Source organism: Mirounga leonina, unplaced genomic scaffold, assembly GCF_011800145.1.
Source record: "Mirounga leonina isolate KUSES-001 unplaced genomic scaffold, KU_Mleo_1.0 Mir_200, whole genome shotgun sequence".
Lineage (NCBI taxonomy): Eukaryota > Metazoa > Chordata > Mammalia > Carnivora > Phocidae > Mirounga > Mirounga leonina.
The window spans coordinates 11484672-11506741 of record NW_023270503.1 but is presented as its reverse complement, the minus strand read 5'-3'; the positions used below and the strand labels follow the sequence as shown (position 1 = coordinate 11506741).

The window sequence follows — 22070 nt, the reverse complement described above, 5'->3', positions numbered from 1 at the left end:
TAGAGAAAAAGGGGCGCCTGGTGGCTCAGTCGTTAAGTGTCTGCCTTCGGCTCAGGTCATGATCCCAGGGTCCTGGGATCGAGCCCCTCATTGGGCTCCCTGCTCCACGGGAAGCCTGCTTCTCCCTCTCGCATTCCCCCTGCTTGTATTCCCTCTCTCGCTGTGTCTCTCTCTGTCAAATAAATAAATAAAATCTTAAAAAAAAAAAAAAAGGAAAAGAAAAATTAGAGAAAAGATTCAGTGTTTCAAGACTGGGCACCTGAGAGTACATCTCAATGGCTATTCTTACACTTAGCATTCCTCTACTGCCAGAGCAGTTTTAAATTTTGAAAATGTTACTTCAAAAAGAATACTAACTCCATACCTAAAAATGTTTGCCAAATATCATTTGAAGGATAGTTTGGCTAGGTAGCTTATGGATAGAGATATGACGAATCTGATGGAGAAGTAAAAGCAACAGAATCAAAGGATTTTTTTTTTTTTTTTTTTAGTCACCTGAAGAATTGTAGTGGCTTTTGCATTTATGTGGCTCTTGATGGAAATTTCCAGTGTACAATCTGAAAAACTCTAAGAGGACTTCCTACTTATAGAAAGAAGGGCCTACGTGACCTGTTCAATCTCACCCCATTTTCACTTTCACTGATGCTCTTAGGATACCATGGAAACCAACTTGCTGTTGAGATATCCTGCTTTGCTAGGGACTGGGGCCACATGACTAATTTCTTTCTACATAAATTCTCTTCCTACCTGTGGTTTCTGCATGTGCTTGGGGACATAGACAAGGGAGATTCCTTGGTTCAAAATTGACATTTCTACCCATATATTTTATGTTTTTTATCCCAGTGATTCTAGGAATTTATTCTAGGGAAATACTCTCTAATTTGCTGACAAATCTTCATCATAGTATTTTTAGAATAGTAGAAAAATTTGAAACAACTTGTATTTGTCCCACATTAGAGGAATGGTTAAAGCATAGTATAATAGCTGGGTAAAATATTATGCAGCCATTGAAAATAATGATTACCAGGGGCTTTGGGGAGGTTTCTGGGTTTTTTTTAAAGATTTATTTATTTGAGAGAGTGAGTATGGAGGAGAGGGAGAGAGAGAGTCTCAAGCAGACTCCACGCAAAGCTCAGAGCCAAGCTCAGAGCCCTGCGCGGGGCTTGATCTCATGATCCTGAGATCACGACCTGAGCTGAAACCAAGAATTGGATGCTTAACAGACTGCATCACCCAGGCGCCCCATTACCAGGTTTTTTTTTTACTGGCATATATGGGAAGATACTTAACGATGTCATGGGTTGTTTTTAAAGCAAGGTATAGAATTGCACATACTGAAAAATCTTTTCAATATAAAGGAATACTATTTAGGAAAAGGAAAAGAACATAGAACGGGGGGCAGGCTCCTGGGTGGTTCAGTTGGTTAAGTGTCCCACTCTTGTTTTTGGCTCAGATCATGATCTCAGGGTTTTGAGTTCAAGCCCCCATTGAGCTCCACACTGAGCATGGAGCCTACATTAAAAAAAAAAAAAAAAAGAATATAAAAGGTTCCCGGCCTTTTTATATTTTTCTGTGCTTTCAAAATTTCTATGTAAATGTTTTATTTGGTACACAGAAAAAGAGGCAATTGCTCTTAGTCTTTTTATTTTTCACCTATTTAGACTTCACATTCCTCAATAAATAATTGAACTAGATAGCTTTTTATATCTCCCTCTTTTTCTAATAGTCTTATCATGTGAGAAAGCCATGACTTCATTCTTTATGTTTTGTGTTAAGGATGAGCTTTCAAGCAGAAGAAAGAGGGTGCCAATGAGTGATTTAAACTATTTGAATAGTGATAAAGGACCTGGGAATGGATCCCTAAAAAGGGAATTTTTGTCATTTAGGGAAATTTTATAAATAAAAATTATTATCAGTCCACAAATAGGTTTTTTTTAACCAACCTTCCTCCCTGTCTCCAGTAGCCTTTGTGTTCCATGAGAAATACAGTGAATAAAGATCAACATTCTTTACTAGCTTACTGCAATTTGTGGTTGTCCATAAAGCATCCCTGATAGAGATAATGTTTAACTGGCTATGAGAAAAGAATATTACTGTTTTTCTACTCTGATTCCAGCAACCATGATGCAACATATTTTCTTTTGAAGCGTGTTAGTTTTTCCCTTGGATGACCAGCTCTAAAGATGATGAAAGTTAGTATCAGAAAAGAAGTCGGTGACCTAAGGTCAAGTCAGATTTCTCATTCTGAAAAAAAAAAAAAAAAAAGACTTTTCTCTAAGTTCCTCTTTTTATAGATCTTTAGAAATGTCTGGTGATGCAATGCTAAAACCATTAACTGCATGGTCAACCCAGCATTTGACAGCCTGTGACTCAGCTAGCCTCTCGTGTGGGGAAAAAGTCACACATGAAAACCTCTTGTAAACTGAATGTCCTGAGCCGTGCCAGTCTGTAAGCTAGGTGGCTCAGTGTTCCCATCATAAGTTCAGGAAGGAAAACAGAAGGGAAGTTGCCTCAGGCCAAGAGAACAAATTCACCTCTGGATGGGGTGAGTAATAAGTTCAGTAATGGACATGTGTGTGCCCTTTGCCAGAAAGAGAGACACTTATTGTTGGACTGGGTGTCCAGACCCCGCCCTGGGATGAGAAGACCCCTGTGTGAAGTCTCACGGTAGCATTCAAAGTCCTGATGCTGTGCCTCCCCCACTGTGGTTCTCGGATGCTGTTAAGTGGCAACAAGAATGGGAGAGGGGTGGGCGCCTGGGTGGCTCAGTTGGTTAAGCGACTGCCTTCGGCTCAGGTCATGATCCTGGAGTCCTGGGATCGAGTCCGACATGGGGTCCCTGCTTGGCGGGGAGTCTGCTTCTCCCTCTGACCCTCCTCCCTCTCATTCTCTCTGTCTCTCATTCTCTCTGTCTCAAATAAATAAATAAAATCTTAAAAAAAAAAAAAGAATGGGAGAGGGGGGGCGCCTGGGTGGCTCAGTTGGTTAAGCGACTGCCTTCGCCTCAGGTCATGATCCTGGAGTCCCGGGATCGAGTCCCGCCTTGGGCTCCCTGCTCGGCAGGGAGTCTGCTTCTCCCTCTGACCCTCCCACTTTTCATGTGCTCTCTCTCTCAAATAAATAAATAAAATCTTTAAAAAAAAAAAAAAGAATGGGAGAGGGAGGGCGCCTGGGTGGCTCAGGTGGTTAAGCGACTGCCTTCGGCTCAGGTCATGATCCTGGAGTCTCAGGATCGAGTCCCACATCGGGCTCCCTGCTCAGCAGGGAGTCTGCTTCTCCCTCTCCCACTCCCCCCTCTTGTGCTCTCTCTCTCTCTCTCAAATAAATAAATAAAAATCTTAAAAAAAAAAAAAAAGAATGGAAGAGGGAAAAATTCTTCCTTGTCTGTTGCATTCTGGGTACCTCCCCCTCCCCTTCTTGCTGATCCCACACTACCTCCAAACACACATACTTGCACACCTACCCCCTCTGCTCTCTCTCTCTCATACATATGTCCTTCTTGCTCCTGCACCTAGCGTGCTGGTTAGTAGAACCAGAAAGGTTTGGGCAGGTATTAGGGGCCTTCTCGACAAAGTTAGGCACTTTTTGAGCCCACTGTTGCTTTTATTGCCATCTCTTTATTGCCGTCTCCGGTAAAAAGGCCCCATGAGGCAGGGGACAGATGATACACATGGTATTCTGATAACTCTCTCATGGCACCAGCATGCAAATGAGTTTTATCCTGTGGGGTTTCACGCTCTCATATGTTCCCTTCTCATGGCGAGCTTTTTGTACCCTTTCTGATTTTAATCCAGATCTGGCATCTGTGTTCCAGTGATATTTTTTCTCCTATAAAGCCTTCAGCCTACTAATAATGTTGCCTTTCTGGTTGAAAATGAATGGCCTAACCTCAACACCCCTGGCTTGAGGGTGAGCTCACATGTAAGCTCTTTTAGGACTTCAGAATTATAAAATAGAGGTGCAGTAGCCACTAGTCACATGTGGCTATTGAACACTTAAATGTGCCTGATTCAAGTGAAGGAGTATTGTAGATTCCAAGACTTAGTAAAAAAGAATCTAAAATATGTCATCAATAATTCTCATATTGATCACATGTTGAAATGATACGTTTTGTATATATTGGATTAAATAAAATACATCATTATAATTCAAAACTTGTAAAACAAACAGGCAATTCCTTGTTTTTTGTCATTTTGAAGAGTTCAGAGAATTTTCAAGAAAAGCTATGATGGTCATATAAATAGAAATTTGATCCAAGATGTTATTGATGTGATTTTGGAAGTAAGTGTACAAATACTGCATTTGCTCAGACTTGTTTGAGTCCTGTTTTCTTTTTCCTCATGTAGAATAAAATGAGAATGAGTCACCTAACAGATGATGCCTAGCCATGGGACCATTTTAATGCCCCCCTTCCCTCCCGCCCACCCCCTGCTGCCATTCCTCTTGTTCCCTCCATCTGCAGGTTGTCGATGAGCATGAGAGTGTGGAACAGAGTCGACAAGCACAGGCTGAGCCTATCAACCTGGACAGCTGTCTCCGTGCTTTCACCAGTGAGGAGGAGCTAGGGGAAAATGAGATGTACTACTGTTCCAAGTGTAAGACCCACTGCTTGGCAACCAAGAAGCTGGATCTCTGGAGGCTTCCCCCAATCCTGGTATGTTACAGCCCTACCTCTGAGAGAGGAGGAGCCTGGCATATAGGAAGGAAGTCGTGAACAAATAGGAATTTTATTACTTTTGAGAATAAGAAGACTCTTCCTGTGGCAGTATTTAAAACACTTTGGCTGTGCAAGGTTTTTGTGTTGCACACAGATTAATTAATATTATTACTCCCAGTTCCTGCTCTGAAGGAGCATACAGGCTAGAAGGAGAGGGAAGTCATATAGAACATTAACTGTAGTTCAGTGCAGTGTGTGAGAAGCGCCGTAAGGTGTGCGTCCTGGTGAATTTGAACTTCAGGAGAAGGTGAACGCACTTCTGGCTCTAGAGAGAGAAGCTTAGGCTCTTCTATAGAAGAGCAGGGGCGCCTGGGTGGCTCAGTCGTTAAGCATCTGCCTTCGGCTCAGGTCATGATCTCAGGGTCCTGGGATCGAGCCCCGCATCGGGCTCTCTGCTCCGCGGGAAGCCTGCTTCTCCGTCTCCCACTCCCCCTGCTTGTGTTCCCTCTCTCGCTGTGTCTCTCTGTCAAATAAATAAATAAAATCTTTAAAAAAAAAAGAGCAGCTGAGCCTGAGTCTCCAGTCCCACTGTGCTTGGTCACATGGCCACAGCACAAGCACACAAGTGCTCTGGGGCCTATGTGTTCTTTTACATGTGATTTACTACTGCCTTCTTCCTTCATAGAGTAGAAGATGCTTCTGTTGCTTGTCAGAAGAGCTTGAAGTGCCAGATCTTCCTGTTCATTTAAGAAAGTATTTTTCCTTAAGGGTGGAAGTATCATATGAAATGTAACTGTAAGGCACTGGTATATTTTAACCAGACCTTGTGTGTATTTTTTTCTTCATGTCTTCTTCCTACTACTCTGTGAGACGGTAAATGTAGGTTTTCTTTCCTTGGACCAAAACAGCTTCCCAGTAAAGGATGCACAGGAAATTAATAACATTAATCAGCCAGCTCCAGGGATGGGAACTCTGGGAGGAAAGGAAAAGGGCAGGGGCAAGCTTGGGACAGGTGGGTGGGAAGGGGGAAAGTTTCTTTTTAACTGAGGTGTGATTAACATGAAATTAAATGCATAGATTTTAAATGTCTAGTTTGATGAGTTTTGATAATTATATATGCCTGTGAAATCACACAGAACATACGCAGTAAAGGCATTTATATAAAAGCTATGTTTTTTTATGTCTTTAAAGAATGAATTTTATATTGAGAGCTCGGTGGGCTTCTGTAGATCCATATACGAGTATGCCCCTTAGGAAGGGTTTCTCTTTATATACACAGCAAATTGTGAGCATTTAGGGTAGAGCTAGCCACCCAAAGATCTGTGCCCACACTAGATCGTATAATAACACTGTGTAAGATTAGAGGAATTTGTTGCTCTTGAAAAAAAAAAAGAGAAGCCACAAAGGAAAAGGGAGATTCTTATGTTCTTTAGGACAGTGAAACTCTCTGGTAACAACCAAAGGATATGGTAAGAAATGAGAGGCCTCCTATTGGAGATTGGGTAAGTTTCATCCATTTTTCTTCAAAATACTCAGTGTAGTCTTCTGTCTTCATGACAGAAATATATTTGTGAGTGGATCTTCTATGATGTTGGAAAAAGGTCAATGTGGGTCACAGGTCCAGGAAGCAGAGGAAGACACGCAAATATGGGCTCCTAGGATGTTGCAGAAATTTGGGAAGAATTTAGGATATGCACAGGTTATGAAATTAGGGAGATTACCATGTTAGCTATACATCTAAAGGCCAGTGGCCCCACTGATAATTCTGTTACATAATAAGATATATTCTTTTTGAAAAAAAATATTATATATTCTTGAACATTCACATGTATTAGACTTGGGGTTTTTAAATGTAATTTTGTATCTTCTGAACCTTTTAACGTAATTGTTTTCTACCTTTCCTTCAGATTATTCACCTTAAACGATTTCAATTTGTAAATGGTCGATGGATAAAGTCACAGAAAATTGTTAAATTTCCTCGTGAAAGTTTTGACCCTAGTGCTTTTTTGGTACCAAGAGACCCGGCTCTCTGTCAGCGTAAACCACTCACACCCCAGGGGGATGACCTCTCTGAGCCCAGGGTTCCGGGAGGAGACGTGAAGAAAGTGGATGCTCAGAATTCAGCTGGGGAAGAGGATGTGCTCCTAAGCAAGAGCCCATCTTCACTCAGTGCAAACATCATCAGTAGCCCTAAAGGTGAGGAAGCCTGGAGGGCCTCATGGAGCCCAGATGTCACCCTGAGAGGGGCTTTCCTGGGACCCCTATAGGCTTCGTGTTTCCCTCTTTTTCCACTCTGGAACAACAGCTTGGTGAGATAGAAAGAACCTATCCGGAATCAGACCTATCTAGATCTGAGTCACCTGTGTCACTTTTAGCAAGAGATGCAGCTTCCCTAAATCTATTTTCTCATTCATAAAGTTCCCAGAGTCTGAGGATTTGCTCTGTCAAGAGCGAAACACCATATATGCCTGATATCTGTGGTGATCATGAATGATAATTGTCATCCTTGTTCCCAAAGTATAGTCTGGGAACCCCTAGAGGGTCACTGAGAGACCCTTTCAGGGGGCCTGAGGAGTAGAACTCTTCATAAAAAATACTAAGACAGTATATTCACCTTTTCAACTTTTATTCTCACAAATGTGCGTGGAGTAAGAGCCACCATGGTATGTGATGATATCTTCAGTGAAGTACGTGTTTATGTATTGTATTTTTTAGTTCCTCAGTTTTAATTTCTAATATTAATATTGATAGATATAACCCACAGAAACAAAAAGTTCTAGGGTCTTCAACAATTTTTGAGAGTACATAAGGAGGTGAGGGAGGCTGTGACCAAAAAGTTTGAGATCGACTACCTTACCAGATTGTTGTGAGAGGTAGAGATAGTAGAGAGAGTTCCCAATACTGTGCCTAGCAATAGTAAGTGCTTAATAATTGGCGATCGTATCTTTTAATCTAATTTAACAAAGGAGAATGTGTATTTGTAATACATCTTAGTGTAATTGTGGGGTTTTTTTTAGTCTAATTGTTTTGAACTGAATCTGACTGAAGTTATCTTTCTGCTGTTTGTTTTTATTTTATTTTCATCTTTCTGCTGTGTTTAAGTCCCTACATGGTACTTTATGTTTTCAGGACATTGCTGCCTGTGGGAGCTTGGCCTGAGGAAGAACTTATTGGCTACATAATAGGAATAAAAAGTAGCTGGTCAGAACACCCCTGTATTTACCTTTATGTGTACACTTGTGAAGTTGGCTTCAAAGTTAGCATCTGGCTGCTGGTTAAACTTGTGGCATTTGGGATTTATGAATCTTGTCCTTCTCTCACTTTCACAGGTTCACCTTCTTCAACAAGAAAAAGTGGAACCAGCTGTCCCTCCAGCAAAAATAGCAGCCCTAACAGTAGCCCTAGGACTTTAGGGAGGAGCAAAGGGAGGCTCCGGCTACCCCAGATCGGCAGCAAAAATAAACTGTCAAGTAGTAAGGAGAACTTGGTTGCCAGCAGAGAGAATGGGGCTGGACAAGTTTGTGAGCTGGCTGATGCCTCGAGCCGAGGGCACATGCTGGGGGGCAGCCAAACTGAGCTGATCACCCCTCAGGACCATGAAGGAGCTCTGGCCAATGGATTTCTTTATGAGCATGAGGCATGTGGCAATGGCTACAGCAATGGCCAGCTTGAAAACCACAGTGAAGAAGACAGCACCGATGACCAAAGAGAAGATGTTCATGTTAAGCCTATTTATAATCTATATGCAATTTCGGTAAGTGGTTACATGGTTTTCAGAGTGATCTGCACTCTGTGGATCCTTCATCTTCACTCATTCATCAGTCATTTTTTCAGGGCCTCCTTATTTGCTAGGCATTGAACTTGGTGATAACAAAGTTAGCAGTAGGTCTTGGCCTACCTAGAATCCAAGGTGCTCCCAGTGTAATGCAGGGGATAATCATGTAACATTATAATTGGAGTCACGGGTTCAAGGCATTCATAGGTATGTACACCTAAGGAATTTTAGCTTTTTAAAAAATAGTTACAACTATAAAATGGTAAGATTTGGAGCTTTTAAATTTTGACTTTTCTTTTTGGTTTATTTTTAGAAAAGGGTAGGTGGTTCCAAAACATTTTTCTTAATCACTTAAGTGATTGGTGTTTTCCTGATTGGGTCCTAGTATTGTGTCCTGGCCAGACTGCTGTTAACCACTAACATGCCTCTACTTTCTTGTCTCTCGCAGTGCCATTCAGGAATTCTGGGCGGGGGCCATTATGTCACTTATGCCAAAAACCCAAACAGCAAGTGGTACTGTTACAATGACAGCAGCTGTAAGGTAAATATCCCCACTCTTTGAATAAAAGAAACAGAAATGCCAACAGATCTAGGGGACATTTGTTGAAATCATGGACTTTGTCCCAAATAGGAAATAGATATTTTTGTTAGAGTCAGTATATAGGTGCCTTCAGTAGTAAAGGAACAAAAGTGATGTGCAGAGTAGAGAATGAAAACATGAACGGTGAGGAAAAAGAAGGTATTGGTTAATGAGAAAAAGTTCTTATCTTTTTAGCTATTAGGATTTGATGGTTTTTTCTTTATTTTGTTTTCATTCTTCTTATTTGTCAATGGTCAGACTATTTTCCCCAAAACAAACATTGAGAATAATAGGACTTATTTTAGGGCAGGTACCAGGCAGCCAAAATATTAAGTGGATTGGAAGCAGTCTGGGTTAGTAATTAAAGAGGGTCAGTGCTCCCTTCCCTCGCAAGGATTAAGAGCCAGCATAGGGACGGCTTTTTTATTAAAGGCTTTTCTTGCCCCTTCAGGAACTTCACCCGGATGAAATTGACACCGACTCTGCCTACATTCTTTTCTATGAGCAGCAGGCCATAGACTATGCACAATTTCTGCCAAAGATCGATGGCAAAAAGATGGCAGACACGAGCAGCATGGATGAAGACTTTGAGTCTGATTACAAAAAGTACTGTGTGTTACAGTAGAGCCGCCGCTCTGGCTGCTAGGCAGGCTGGTGGTGAGGGGGACGGCTCCCTGTAGCTGACACGTGGCAGAAGCGTCGCTGAAAGGCAAGCTAAATGTAGTTATTTTATCCTGTGACCCTGAAGCACAAAATAAAAATCCTAACTAAAATAGCAGTTAACGTAACAGTAGTAATACTTTGGTTTGGAAGTGTCTCACACGAGCTCTCTGGTAGAGAACTTTCAGGCAGAGCCCACCGTTAGCCTGGAAACGAAAGGGTTTGGCACCAGCCACCTGGGACCAAATAAGAACTAAATTGTGCTTGTCCAGATATAAACAAACATGTAGTGAGTGTAGAGTTTACCAATAACCATAACAAAATGCTAGGAATTTCCTGGGAGTCAAAGTCAAACAAAAAATTGTAGTGTTGTCTGGGGACGACATGATATGCTACCTCCTTTTTCCTGAAGTTTTATTCCATTATATTGACAAGATGGAGAAAGCAAGATCAGAAGGTGTGCAAAGGATTCTTCTGGCATGGACACACATTTTTCTATTTATTTTTAAAACCATTTCCCCCACTCTTTCTATGCCTCTCTTGCTTTTCGTTTCTGTTGTTGTGTTCGTGTTTGAGACACAACCAGTCATTCGTGGCAGAGGCATATAGAAGTGGTCAGTTCGGAAGGGAGACTCTCTCAGGAGCTGTGTGCCTTCTACCCAGGGCCATGGTCGGAGACCCTGTAGAGGGAAAAAAGCATCCTGGGAAATCCAGCTAAAGTAGCCCTGCACAAAGAGGCATCTTACGTTGAGGATACTTCAAGTGTCCTCAGAGATGGATCCCCCACCCCTGCTGAAGTACAGTAGGATAGTTGCCAATATTTGCACCATCGTTACGTGCCCACGTTGCACAAGAGCTTCTGAGAGGGAAGGTGGCATCAAAGCTAGATGGTGTTTTACAACTAGGGGTTGTTTGTTCTTTGTTTCTTTGTTTTGCACTTTAAAAAGAGAGAGAATACATGCAAATGAACTTTTTTAAAACATGTTCATATTTGATGGCTGTAAGGGCTATAAATTAACTTGAATAGGGGGTATTTTTCCCCATCATATTAAATTTAAAAACAAAACACATCCCAGACACTGATAGTATGTATTTTTTATTTAATTGGTGGGTTTAGGAAGTAAACTTTTATTTCGTTTGCATGTCCATTTCTTTGGGGTTTTTTGTTTTGTTTTGGTTTTTTTGGTGTTTGTCTTTTTTTTTTCTTTTTTTTTTAATAATTTCAAGTAGTGGTCATCAAAAGTTATGTTTTTTTGCTCGCTTCATTTTTTTCCTCTTGATAATTCAAAACTGGAACAAAAGTATAAATGTTATTTATTTTGGGCAGCATTTTTTTCCCTGTGTTGTTTTTAAATATATGTAAAGTAAATATTCCCCCCTCCTTTTTTTTTTTTCCATTCTTTTTTTATTCATCTGGACCCTGGAAGTGATTCTCATTAATTGTCAGATTTCATTAACCTTCCTTCCTCATGGATAGTAGCTACCAATGTAATTAAGCATTTGTGTTCTGATACCTGAGGCAGGTTATTATCCAGTTCTCAGAGCATTTGGAAAGGTTGTTTTAAATGGATACCTAAGTTAAAACCCTATTCAGAAAAAGACTGTAATTACAAGTAGGAAGGAGTGGCCTAAATGGTAAAATATGATGAAGTCAGACAAAATGCAGGCTTTATAGTTTCATGATTTCAGTATATAAAAATCTGTCCATTTCTACCTGGACAAGTCCCGTGAAAAAGTGGAAGATTTAAAATAATTTCCTTACAGATGTTTTATTTAAGCAGGTAGCACAATCTACTAATGTTGTTTGATCTGTGTTTGTTATATTGGTTGTAATTAATTTTTTAATTCATGACTAGCAGAAAATTTATTAAATTAACTATTAACTACATTCACCTTGTAAATTACTGTATAAAACTTGTTGACAATGCACTGACTTTAGAAAGATGTTTATGTACATAAATAGAGTGTAAATAAAATAGTGTTGATGTACTGAAATATGAACTGTATAAAAAAGTATTGGTAATTGTATATGGAGTGTACCTGTTTATCTGTAACTATTATCCAAATTAAATACTGTGGATGCATCTATGTGCTGTTTTTCCTCTATACAAGTAAACACCAAAAAAGTCAAATTTTTTAGCCTTTCTCTCTGTGACCCTGTTTAATTCTCCTACTTGAATAATACCTACCTGATATAGAGTGGATGCTCCATCTCCGAAAGAATGGAAACTGTTGAAGGTAGAACAAGATCCCTGCAGTGACCAGGTGAATTGATTTAAACCTTGCTCACATCCCTGTTAGGAAATTGTTTGGAAGGCACTGGCATAGGGGGAGGGGGTGTGTATGAAAGCTGGTAGTGAACAGAGCCTTGATGAAGGAGGTATTAACAATCATTTTCTTGCAGATTAAGACAGAAGGTGAAGAGGAAGACTTATCGTTGAATAATGCCACAAAATGATCCTGGGTTTCTAGGGGGCGCTGAGAAATCAGGGATATCCCTGTGTTGGCTCTCTGGGAGGTCGCCAAGGAAGCACTTGGCAGTGGGTCCTTCACCCTCAGTTCCTGTTTGTTTATCTTTAAAAATAGAATGCCTACCGGGGTGCCTGGGTGGCTCAGTCATTAAGCGTCTGCCTTCGGCTCAGGTCATGATCTCAGGGTCCTGGGATCGAGCCCCACATCGGGCTCCCTGCTCGGCGGGAAGCCTGCTTCTCCCTCTCCCCCCTGCTTGTGTTCCCTCTCTCACTGTCTCAGATAAATAAATAAAATCTTAAAAAAAAAAAAAAAATAGAATGCCTACCTCTCGGCCTTATCTTAAGTAAATGAAGTATACAAAAGCCTGGCAGTTCCTTGGTAAATGCTCAATGAATGTGGAATCCAACCTCCATGAGATTCAATCATGTTTTGCCAAGAGGTTTTTTTACTCTTGCTATTCCAATGCTAAAAAATTTAATAGCTCTTTGCTCAAATTCTCAAAAACAGGAATACACATTAAAAATGTATAGAATGAAACATGTTGAATCAGCAGCAGTGGTAGCTTGTTTAAGGAAACAAAGAATCCAGAAAGTCATTGAAAATAGGGCGCCTGGGTGGCTCGGTCGTTAAGCGTCTGCCTTTGGCTCAGGTCATGATCCCAGGGTTCCGGAATGGAGCTCCGCATCAGGCTCCCTGCTCGGCGAGGATTCTGCTTCTCCCTTTTACTCTCCCTCTGTGTTCTCCCTCTCTCTCTCTCTCTCAAATGTCTTTTTAAAAAAAGATACAAAATAAAGCATGGCTCCTAAAGTGCCAGTCTGTGTTTCTGGCTCTTTAAAGAACAAACTTTTTTTTTTTTTTTTTAAGATTTTATTTATTTATTTGACAGAGAGAGAAGCAGAGGGAGAGGGAGAAGCAGACTCCCCGCCGAGCAGGGAGCCTGATATGGGACTTGATCCCCGGACCCTGGGATCATGACCTGAGCTGAAGGCAGATGCTTAACTGACTGAGCCACCCAGACACCCTAGAGGACAACTTTGAAAAGAACCAGCCTGTGGAGATGGGTAAGCATTTTGTTTCTAGTTTCTGAATGGTCCTTTAAATTGAGAGAGGTTTTTGGCCTCCCAGCCTCTCTGGCTGAGGGTAGCATTTCCACATGCAACTCTACCACTTGGTGGCATTGGCCTTTCGTAATTGCGGACACAATTGAATTGAAGCAAATTGGTGAATTGCCACATTTCCTCCAACTATTTTAAGGGTTGCATATAGGATTTTACTAGTCCAGAACCAGAATGTATAGCTTAGGGAACAGAGGATCCTAGTTTCCCCGACGATGTACCAGCTGATTCCTTAGTATTGACATCACAAAGTCAGAAGTGCACACACCCACCCCTATGATCAGAGACTCATACAAGACAGTGCAAATAAAAAGAGGATGTCTTTAGGTTTGCCAAACTTCCTGAACAACGAAAAGCAAGACAGTAAATAAGAGTGCAAGAATTGCAAACTCAGAGGCCTATAGGACCCTGGTTTCAGAACAGTATAAGAGAAACAGGTTCAGCCATGGATGAGAATGGAGAGTAGTGGGGACTATGCAAGCACACATCCATCCCAAGGCTCCATTTGATTGTTGCCATGCAGGAAGGTGGGCCCCCGTGTTACCATATCTTTTTTTAACCCCTAAAGAGAAACCAGTAATCCAGATTTTAATACAAAATACCCAATTTACAAATGTCGATGATTAATGTTTAAAAAATTTTAAACATTGTTCTGCTCACATAAAGCCTATCTGCAAGCTAGATACAAGCCACCAGTCTATGCCCTCTGGCAAGTAGAAAGGTTATGGACTTAGAGCCCATTAAGTCAAAAGTCAGGTTGTAGATCGTGCACTAAAAATTAGTCCCTTAGATGCTCAGATTTCTCATTCCCAATGAATACCATGTTACTTCAAAAGGTTATTATAAGGAGTAGATAATGTATGTAAATAGGCACAGAATCTGATACCTATTAAGTACTCAAATAACAGTATTCTTTCCTCATTTAGGGAAACAGAACACAGGTATAATACAACCATAATGTTATGATCAAGTTAATTACCAGTCCAGAGGCATATAGCTAACGACATGTAAGCACGTTCTAGGTACAGAGGTCTGTGCCAGGTTCTCTGGGGCAGCAGTTCCCAACCCAGCAATTCGTCAGTATCATCAAAATCAGCTAGAAGCTTGTTAAAAGTGCTGATTCCAGGGTCCCCACCCATCATTGTCATATTAAACCTGTGTTCTATATGTCTACACTCGGATTTATGAGCTCTTCTCCCATGCGGTCCAACAATCTGCATTTTAGTAAGTTCCTCAGGGGAGAATGTTTTACAGCCAGTTCACACTGGTCTTCAGGTTGGTCATTTATGGAAACCACTGCTCCAGGGAATGAGTCATTATTCAGTCTAATTAGGGAATGATGATATGCATATGCACACATGCAAGGAGCAGTGGTAGTAATTAACCAAAGCTCCCTAGATATAATTGTCTTTGATGAGGTGCTGACTAAGGGCACTAGACAGTAGGCTGTTGACAAAGTACTTAGGGAAAACCAAATGGGAAAGGGAAGTGAGCTGTGTCATGAAGCAAGATCAGGACTTTATCAGATGCGTGCAGAACAGTCTGGCAGTCTAAACAGGCAAGGGAGCAGAGATGTGTAGACCTGTTTTTTTCAAGATTTTTTATTTATTTATTAGAGCACAAGCAGGCCGAGCAGCAGGCAGAGGGAGAGGGAAAAGGAGGCTCCCCACTGAGCAGGGAGCCTGATGCGGGGCTCGATCCTAGGACCCTAGGATCATGACCTGAGCCGAAGGCAGACGTTTAACCAACTAAGCCACCCAGGCGCCCCTTCATGGTTTACGTAAGTGCACACTACATTTAGACCATTTTATTGTAAACAAGTTTTTGTTTGCTGTCATTTAACTTTCTCTTTTTTATACACACAGTCCCCTTTTGCTGAAATTTCTGTTGATAATGAACTTTGAACCTTACCATGAGCACAAGAGGAACGCAGAAGGGTGCTGGGCTTAAAGTGCTCCAATATAATCAAAGTTAAGTGGAGGAAAAAGAAAAAAGAATCAGGCAGGAGGGTGGGAGAAAAACTAGAAGGGCTTTGGAAAGGAAGAAGGAGAGAGGAGGCCCAGAAAGCAGAGTGAGCTTGTGGGGCATCCAAAGCTTTGGGTGACCATGGGGGCAGGCTTCTTTAATTCTCTACAGCAGGATCCTCTGCTACTGATGGCTAAACCCTAGTGCTCACTGGGATTGTAGGTCGAGTACAGAGAAGGGGACTTCCATATTAGTGATCAGCAGAGAGCCTCCCGGAATGCATCAGGAGATGCCTGTGGTCATCCGAGGCTGCTATAGCCTCAAGTCTGGGGCACTCATCTTAGCTGCCACCACAGAAAGCAAGGACTAGAGATCTAGTCTGTAGTGTTTTTTCTGCTCCTTGAAGAATTGTATGACCTTGAGCAGATTACTTGTCTCTGCACCTGAGTCCCCTTTGTGAATAATAAAGGGGTTGCGTTAAGTCAGTGGTCTTCAGCTTTTAGTTTGAAACATTGGGACTGGACCCTTCCAACTCTATTTTATCTGAAGGACTGGTGGCTAAAGCAGATGAGGTTGGAGTTGCTTGGATTGAAGTGAGGGTGGGAGATGGGGTGCTGCTTGAACAACCTGTGAGGGATCAGATGCACATTAAAGCACCTTTGACCTCTAAGCATACAGAAAGATGTCATGCAGGGCCTGAGGAACTCCCAGAGAATTGTCCCGAGCCGCAGGAGAGATTCTCATTTGGTCTGCTGGAAATCACCGTGGCCTCGGGGTAGACCTTTCTGAAGCTCGCAGGACGTCTGGGCAGGGGGGAAAAGACAGCTAACAAGAGTGAAGGCCCGGGGCGCCTGGGTGGCTCATTCGTTAAGCGTCTGCCTTCGGCTCAGGTCATGATCCCAGGTCCTGGGATCGAGCCCCGCATCGGGCTCCCCGCTCCGCGGGAAGCCTGCTTCTCCCTCTCCCACTCCCCCTGCTTGTGTTCCCTCTTCGCTGTCTCTTTCTGTCAAATAAATAAATAAAATCTTAAAAAAAAAAAAAAAAGTGTGAAGGCCCACCCCCGACCCTGCAGAGACCACAGGTAGCAGCTGGAGCACCTGTGGCTGGACATCTACAGGAAGCCAGCCCCAGGGCCTGTGACCTTCCACTGTGCCAGCTAGAGAGAGTTACTGCTGCCACTCCTTGTTTGCAGAGCTCCCTGTGGCTTGGAGCTGTAAATAAAACATCCTTTCACTTTGGGAAGAGTTGGGGAAGGGGAATTTATTGCTCATTCATCAAATGTTTATTGAGCGCTGTGTGGCATAAAGGATAGGCCTGCACTTGGAACCAGAAGAACAGTTGGAAGGGGCACTTAGCCATTCAGTGGACATCTGCCATTTACCAATCCGATGCTATGCACATCTCATTCATTATTAAATGCTCACCACAGCTCTATGAGGGATGCATTATCATTCCTTTTTATGGATGAGGAAACCGAAACTCAATAAAATTAAGTCTCTCCAAAGTGTCACACAGATGGAACGTTTCCAAGCTGGATTCAAACTCAGGTTAATCTGGCTGCTCTATACCACCTCATCTCTGCCTCAGCTGGGGTCTATAATCTACCACTTAGCATCCTCTGGCAAAATGGTCAAGCACTCTGAGCCCCCGTGAACTTCTCCCCGCCCCCGTCCCCCCCCCCCACTGGATTACTGACTTACTACGAAAATATACAGCTCAGGAACAGCTAGATGCATCAGGCAAGGTATGCAGGAAAGGGTGTGGAGCTTTCATGCCCTCTCCAGGCGCCCCATTCTCCTCACGTTTCCCCATGCTCACCAACCCAGCTCTCCGAACAATCCCATGGGCTTCTTTGACAAGAAATGAGGGTCACCATGACCCTGACTACATTATAGTGTTGTGGTAAGCACTGAAGGGGAAAGTGAAAGTGATAGGGCACCTGGCTGGCTCAGTCAGAAGAGCACCCGACTCCTGATCTTGGGTTCATGAGTTCGAGCCCCACATTGGGTGTAGAGATTACGTAAGTAAGTAAATTAAAAAAAAAAAAAAAGAATGTGAAACCCTTTTATAACTGGTAACACTTAGGCAAATGTGAAAGTATTATTGTTACATAAGGAGAGGAAGTAGGTATCCTGAAAACAGCCTCCTCCCCTTGTTCCTGGAAGATAAAGAAACACTTGGGAGCAAACAGCCATGAAGTGACTCTTGTCTGACACTGACACCCTAGGTTTGTTCTTTCCACTTCTGGTAGCCCAGGGATCTTAGGAGCTGGACAGAGGGCGTAGGAGGGGAGGTGGGACTGGGGAGGGAGAGAGAAAGGACTCTGGGTCAGGTCAAGGCCTGTAGCTCCAAACTGGACTTTGAAATATCCGAAGATATCAGGGATTTAACAGGGATGTGATGGTTCCAGAGGCAAGATAGGAAAGACAAGGATTGAATGAGCTGTTCTTGGGAAGGCAGCCACCAGCCATAGCAGCCGTGAGATTCTCGTGCTCCCCACTGGCCCCCTGCCAGACCGGGCTACCTGACGATACTTAACCCGCTGAGGACAATGCTTCCTCCCCTGAGCTGGGGCCTTTTCCTTCCTGGCCTTTTCCCGGGAAGGGAGGGAGAACAATTGAGCCAAACTGTTTCTACCCAGGTGTTTGCGCCTGTAAGCCTGGGCTCTAAAGCAAATACCACATGTCTATGCCCGGTCCATCACACAGCGGGCAGACTCCGCAGCTGCCTTCCATTCAGTCCTGGCTGAGCTGAGCGCCACGGAGGCAGCCCATTGTCTTCCCCTTCCCGCCCCCCCGCCCCCGGGTCTGTGAGTCCAACTTTGATTTTCTATCCTCTTCAGTGATAATAGAAATGCTAGACCTCAATCCCAAACTGATACAGGGATCCCCCCATTTTCCCAAAGTTGGAGTTACGTCACTTCACTTTTACAGAAGACCTACATTAGTACCAGTTCTCGCTAACCAAAAGAAATCCAACAAGGATTTTCACTTTTATGAATAAAATATGGTAGGTCTTTCATGAAGGCTAAGTTGTAGAACATGAACTTTCAGAAGGTGGGGGATACTCTTCGCTTTACAGCGCTTCAATTTAGGAAAGGTTTCATAAGAATGCTCTTTTTTGTTTTTGTTTTGAGAGGCAGGGATGGGCAGAGGGGGAGAGAACCCCAAGCAGATGCCCCGCTGAGCGCAGAGTACAACAGGGCTCAATCTCCCATCCCAGAGATCATGATCTGAGTCAAAACCAAGAGTCAGACGCTTAACTGACTGAGCAACCCAGGGCCCCAGGAAGGCTCTACTTTTGGATAGCAAGGGAAACCAGTATATGTCAAAAAAGAAAGAGTGAGGAAGAGAGGAGTGGAGAGAGAGCAAAGGAAGGAAAAGTAGGAAGGAAGAGAGAGAAGCATGCCTAATGTGGACTCTGAGGAAATCACCACCATAAATGCAAACTGATGTGCAAAACAATGGCGGGGTCGGGGGCTTCCACGCTGCCCGGGTACTACCTTTCTGGGGGTGGCAGCACGGGCTCGGCGCCTGGCAGAGGCTTGGATGAAACATTTCATCTGTTACCCTGTTTGCACTGACGGTTGTGGAAACCCTCTTCCTCATCTAGAGCACAGGCCCACGCCCTGAGCTTGCGCTCTCAGCAGATTCCACACAGCAGCGTCTCCTGGACCGGCTGGCGTGCGAGGTGTGCCGGCCCCACCTCAGCAGCCTCGCGCCCCGTGAGTGAATGGTCACTCCCTGTGTTGACACAGGTTTCACTGCATCTTCCTCTTACCCCCTCTCCCTGTACCCAGCGCAGGCAGCCTCCCGAGGGGATCTCAGAGACGTCTTAAACTAATCCTCTCAGCTGTCATGTGGTGTCCCCTGAGGAGGAACCTCCAATCTCTGATCTCCTCATGCAATTGCCCATGGGGCAATCCTGAGAGATAAGCCAGGTTTTCTAAGCTCTATTTATGCTGACTTTCCGCCTCCCCCAAATGTCCCCTCACAGAGTGGACACCAGGGTGGGAGTTGTTCACTGGGCCTTTATACCAGTGTCCCCACATCAGAGCCGCCTGCCCCCCACAAGCAAGTGTTCGTGTTTAGCTGAGATTGCTCTTTCCATCTTCATGGGCCACTTCCATTACTTGTATGGCCTGTTGAATAACAAGAATTCAACCAAGTAAGTTTTTGAGATCTGATTGGCTTTCTTAATTGATTCATGAATTGGGCGCATCCTGTCTAGCAAGTAGAGGAGAGCTCCACTGAGCTGCAGGAAAGAAAAGGTTTTCAAAAGCAGAGAGAGAACAGAAAAAAAAATTATTAGCAAAGATGCATTGTTTTAAGCAAGGTCAGCCTTCTAAGGGAAGGGAAAGGGTCTATCAGTACATTTCCTAGTGCTGACCAGGAAATTCCAAGCTGACTGGTTAAAGGTTACAATCCCAGGGGAGCTGAAACTGCAGTTAGGTTAGGTATTAAGTCTTGGTTTGCTGACATTGGGCTTTTAACATAAGTGACTCCATTTTGGGCCTGAGGTTTTCTTTCTAACAGACTCCAGTGTGAATCCCAGAGTCTAATAAATGCCACACTGGACTCCCAAGTCCATCCTCCCTTATGACTCTTTACTTGGACCCAGCATGTCACATGCAATCCCTTTGCCTTAAGAGGTATCTCCCAGGAGACCACTCGGGCAGTGGACCCAGGCAAGACTGTCCTACACACTCCAAGCAGCTCCTGATAGAGCTGTTAACCCCGTGGCTGTATGTGAACCCACAGCTCACACTAGAGTAAAGTCCCAATTTGACCTGCAGCCTTGTGGAGACTGTGCCCACAGAATGGAGGAGCCCAGTCACCTCAGGCCAAGGATTGGGAAACAGATTCCCTGAGGAGGACACATGATGTGGGGGAATAGTGAAAGCCCAGGATCAGGTATCTACTATGCCCAGGCCCTACATGTGGAAACAGCTGTTCAAACTGTAACAAAACCAGGTTGATTGTGTCAGTCACAGAAGGAAAGTCAGCATAAATAGAGCTTAGAAAACCTGGCTTATCTCTCAGGATTGCCCCATGGGCAAGGTAAATATTTAGTTCAGCCCTGGAATGGTGCCTGCTAATTCAGTGTTTTGCTATCTTTTTTTAAATTCATTCATCTTGCAAACGTCTGCCCCGCCCCCCACCCCCCTCCCCCCCACCCCCACCCCCGTGTGGCCAGCCAAGGAGTGGCACTTCCATACTGGTTTCGCTAAGAGGCAATCCTCGTCTTCCTCATCTTCTGCCAGGTCAGGTCAGGGGTCTCGGTCAGGGAGATGGAGGGGAGCTGCCCTCCATTGAGGAGGGCTTCACAGAGGAGTCACTTTCAGCTGGGTTTTTGGCTGGTGTGTAAACCTCATGAGAAGAACACAAGGAGGGAGGGGCAGGGGAGAGTGTTCCAGATCTAGGGAACAGCGTGTCTCTGGCTGGCTACGTGACTTCTAAACGCAAGCTACCGTGGAAGCACTTCCAGGCCAGCAGCACTCAGTCCAAGGGGAGCAGCTCAGACTGTAGGGTTTGTAGACCTGGCAGCCACTCACTGGCAGGGGCAAGTCCCTTTATCTCTCCACGCCTCGGTTTCCTTCAGAAAAATGGTGGAGCACACTGAGGATCCAAGGGTGGGGTTGAGTACCACCCTGTACGGGTCCAAGTCCCACTACCGCTAAACCACTGGCCAGTCATGGGTCCCATGCATTCCATTCCCTCCTCTGAAAATGGAGAAAATAGAAATGCACATCTCAGAAGCTTGTTTCAAGGATTAAGTGAGGTATAAAGCATGTTGCATAGTTTTACCTGAATAAGTATTAGCTGCTGTTAGTGTAGTGTTATTTGTGTGGAGTCAGGACTATCAATGCCTGTCCCAGGGTTCTTCCAAGCCAGGCCTGATTGAAAGCCTACTACGTGCTCCAGGCTATCTGGGCACTGATGCGCCATAGTCCTGCAGGTTAGCTCCCCCAGGAAGCTGAGAGTTCAGTGCACAAGATGTTTATTAAGAAGTGCCTCCAAGGGGCGCCTGGGTGGCTCAGTCGGTTAAGCGTCTGCCTTTGGCTCAGGTCACGATCCCAGGGTCCCGGGATCGAGCCCCATGTTGGGCTCCCTGCTCAGCGAGAAGTCTGCTTCTGCTTCTCCCCCTGCTGGTGCTCTGCCTCCCCTCCCCCGCAAATAAATACATAAAAATATTTTTTAAAAGAAGTGCCTCTAGGACCCACACCTGTGGAAGAGAGCAAAGCAGGTTTGGGCTGGGACGAGGGAGGAATGGAGCGGCCAAGCAGGCCGAGTGGTCACCTTGACTGGCCCCACCCAGAGCTCGGAAGCTGGAATGATTCCTTGGAGTCACCCCGACTGGGCTGACTGTACCCCCAACCCGATCAGTCACTGGCTGGAGGCTGCTGCAGAAAGGAACGTGACCTTGAGTGAGGGGCTTCCTTCCCCTGGAGAGGACAATGACTGAAGGCATCTGCACTCCAGCAGCACTCATCGCGGGGGGCAGGCATCCCTAGGGCTCTGAGCTGTGCAGGACAGCATCCCCCACAAGTAGTCAACGGAACAGATGAAGATCCCTGCTGTCCCCAAGAGGCTGTGCCAGTGCAGGCTTTTTTTTTTTTTTTTTTTTTTTTAAGATTTTATTTATTTATTTGACAGAGAGAGACACAGTGAGAGAGGGAACACAAGCAGGGGAAGTGGAAGAGTGGAAGAGCAGAGAGCCCGATGCGGGGCTCGATCCCAGGACCCTGGGACCATGACCTGAGCTGAAGGCAGACGCTTTAACCGACTGAGCCACCCAGGCGCCCCCCAGTGCAGGCTTTTGTTCCAAAGTTACTGTCAGGATTCA

The 22070-nt window shown here is 44.2% G+C and overlaps 1 protein-coding gene and 1 pseudogene across 3 annotated transcripts in view; one reads left to right on the top strand and one right to left on the bottom strand.

Moving 5' to 3' along the window:
• The window catches only part of USP32 (ubiquitin specific peptidase 32), a 216770-nt gene extending 205010 nt beyond the window's left edge, over positions 1 to 11760 (top strand). For all 3 annotated transcript variants that reach the window (XM_035026665.1, XM_035026664.1, XM_035026666.1), the window contains 5 exons: positions 4463 to 4654; positions 6565 to 6853; positions 7987 to 8411; positions 8881 to 8973; positions 9464 to 11760. In XM_035026665.1, coding sequence (XP_034882556.1) covers positions 4463 to 4654; positions 6565 to 6853; positions 7987 to 8411; positions 8881 to 8973; positions 9464 to 9637 — 1173 coding nt within the window. In that variant the 3' untranslated portion in view covers positions 9638 to 11760. The remainder of the gene's footprint in view (positions 1 to 4462; positions 4655 to 6564; positions 6854 to 7986; positions 8412 to 8880; positions 8974 to 9463) is intronic.
• A 2445-nt stretch (positions 11761 to 14205) lies between these two features.
• Positions 14206 to 17036, bottom strand: LOC118025130 (annotated as a pseudogene).
• Between the last annotated feature and the right edge of the window lie 5034 nt (positions 17037 to 22070).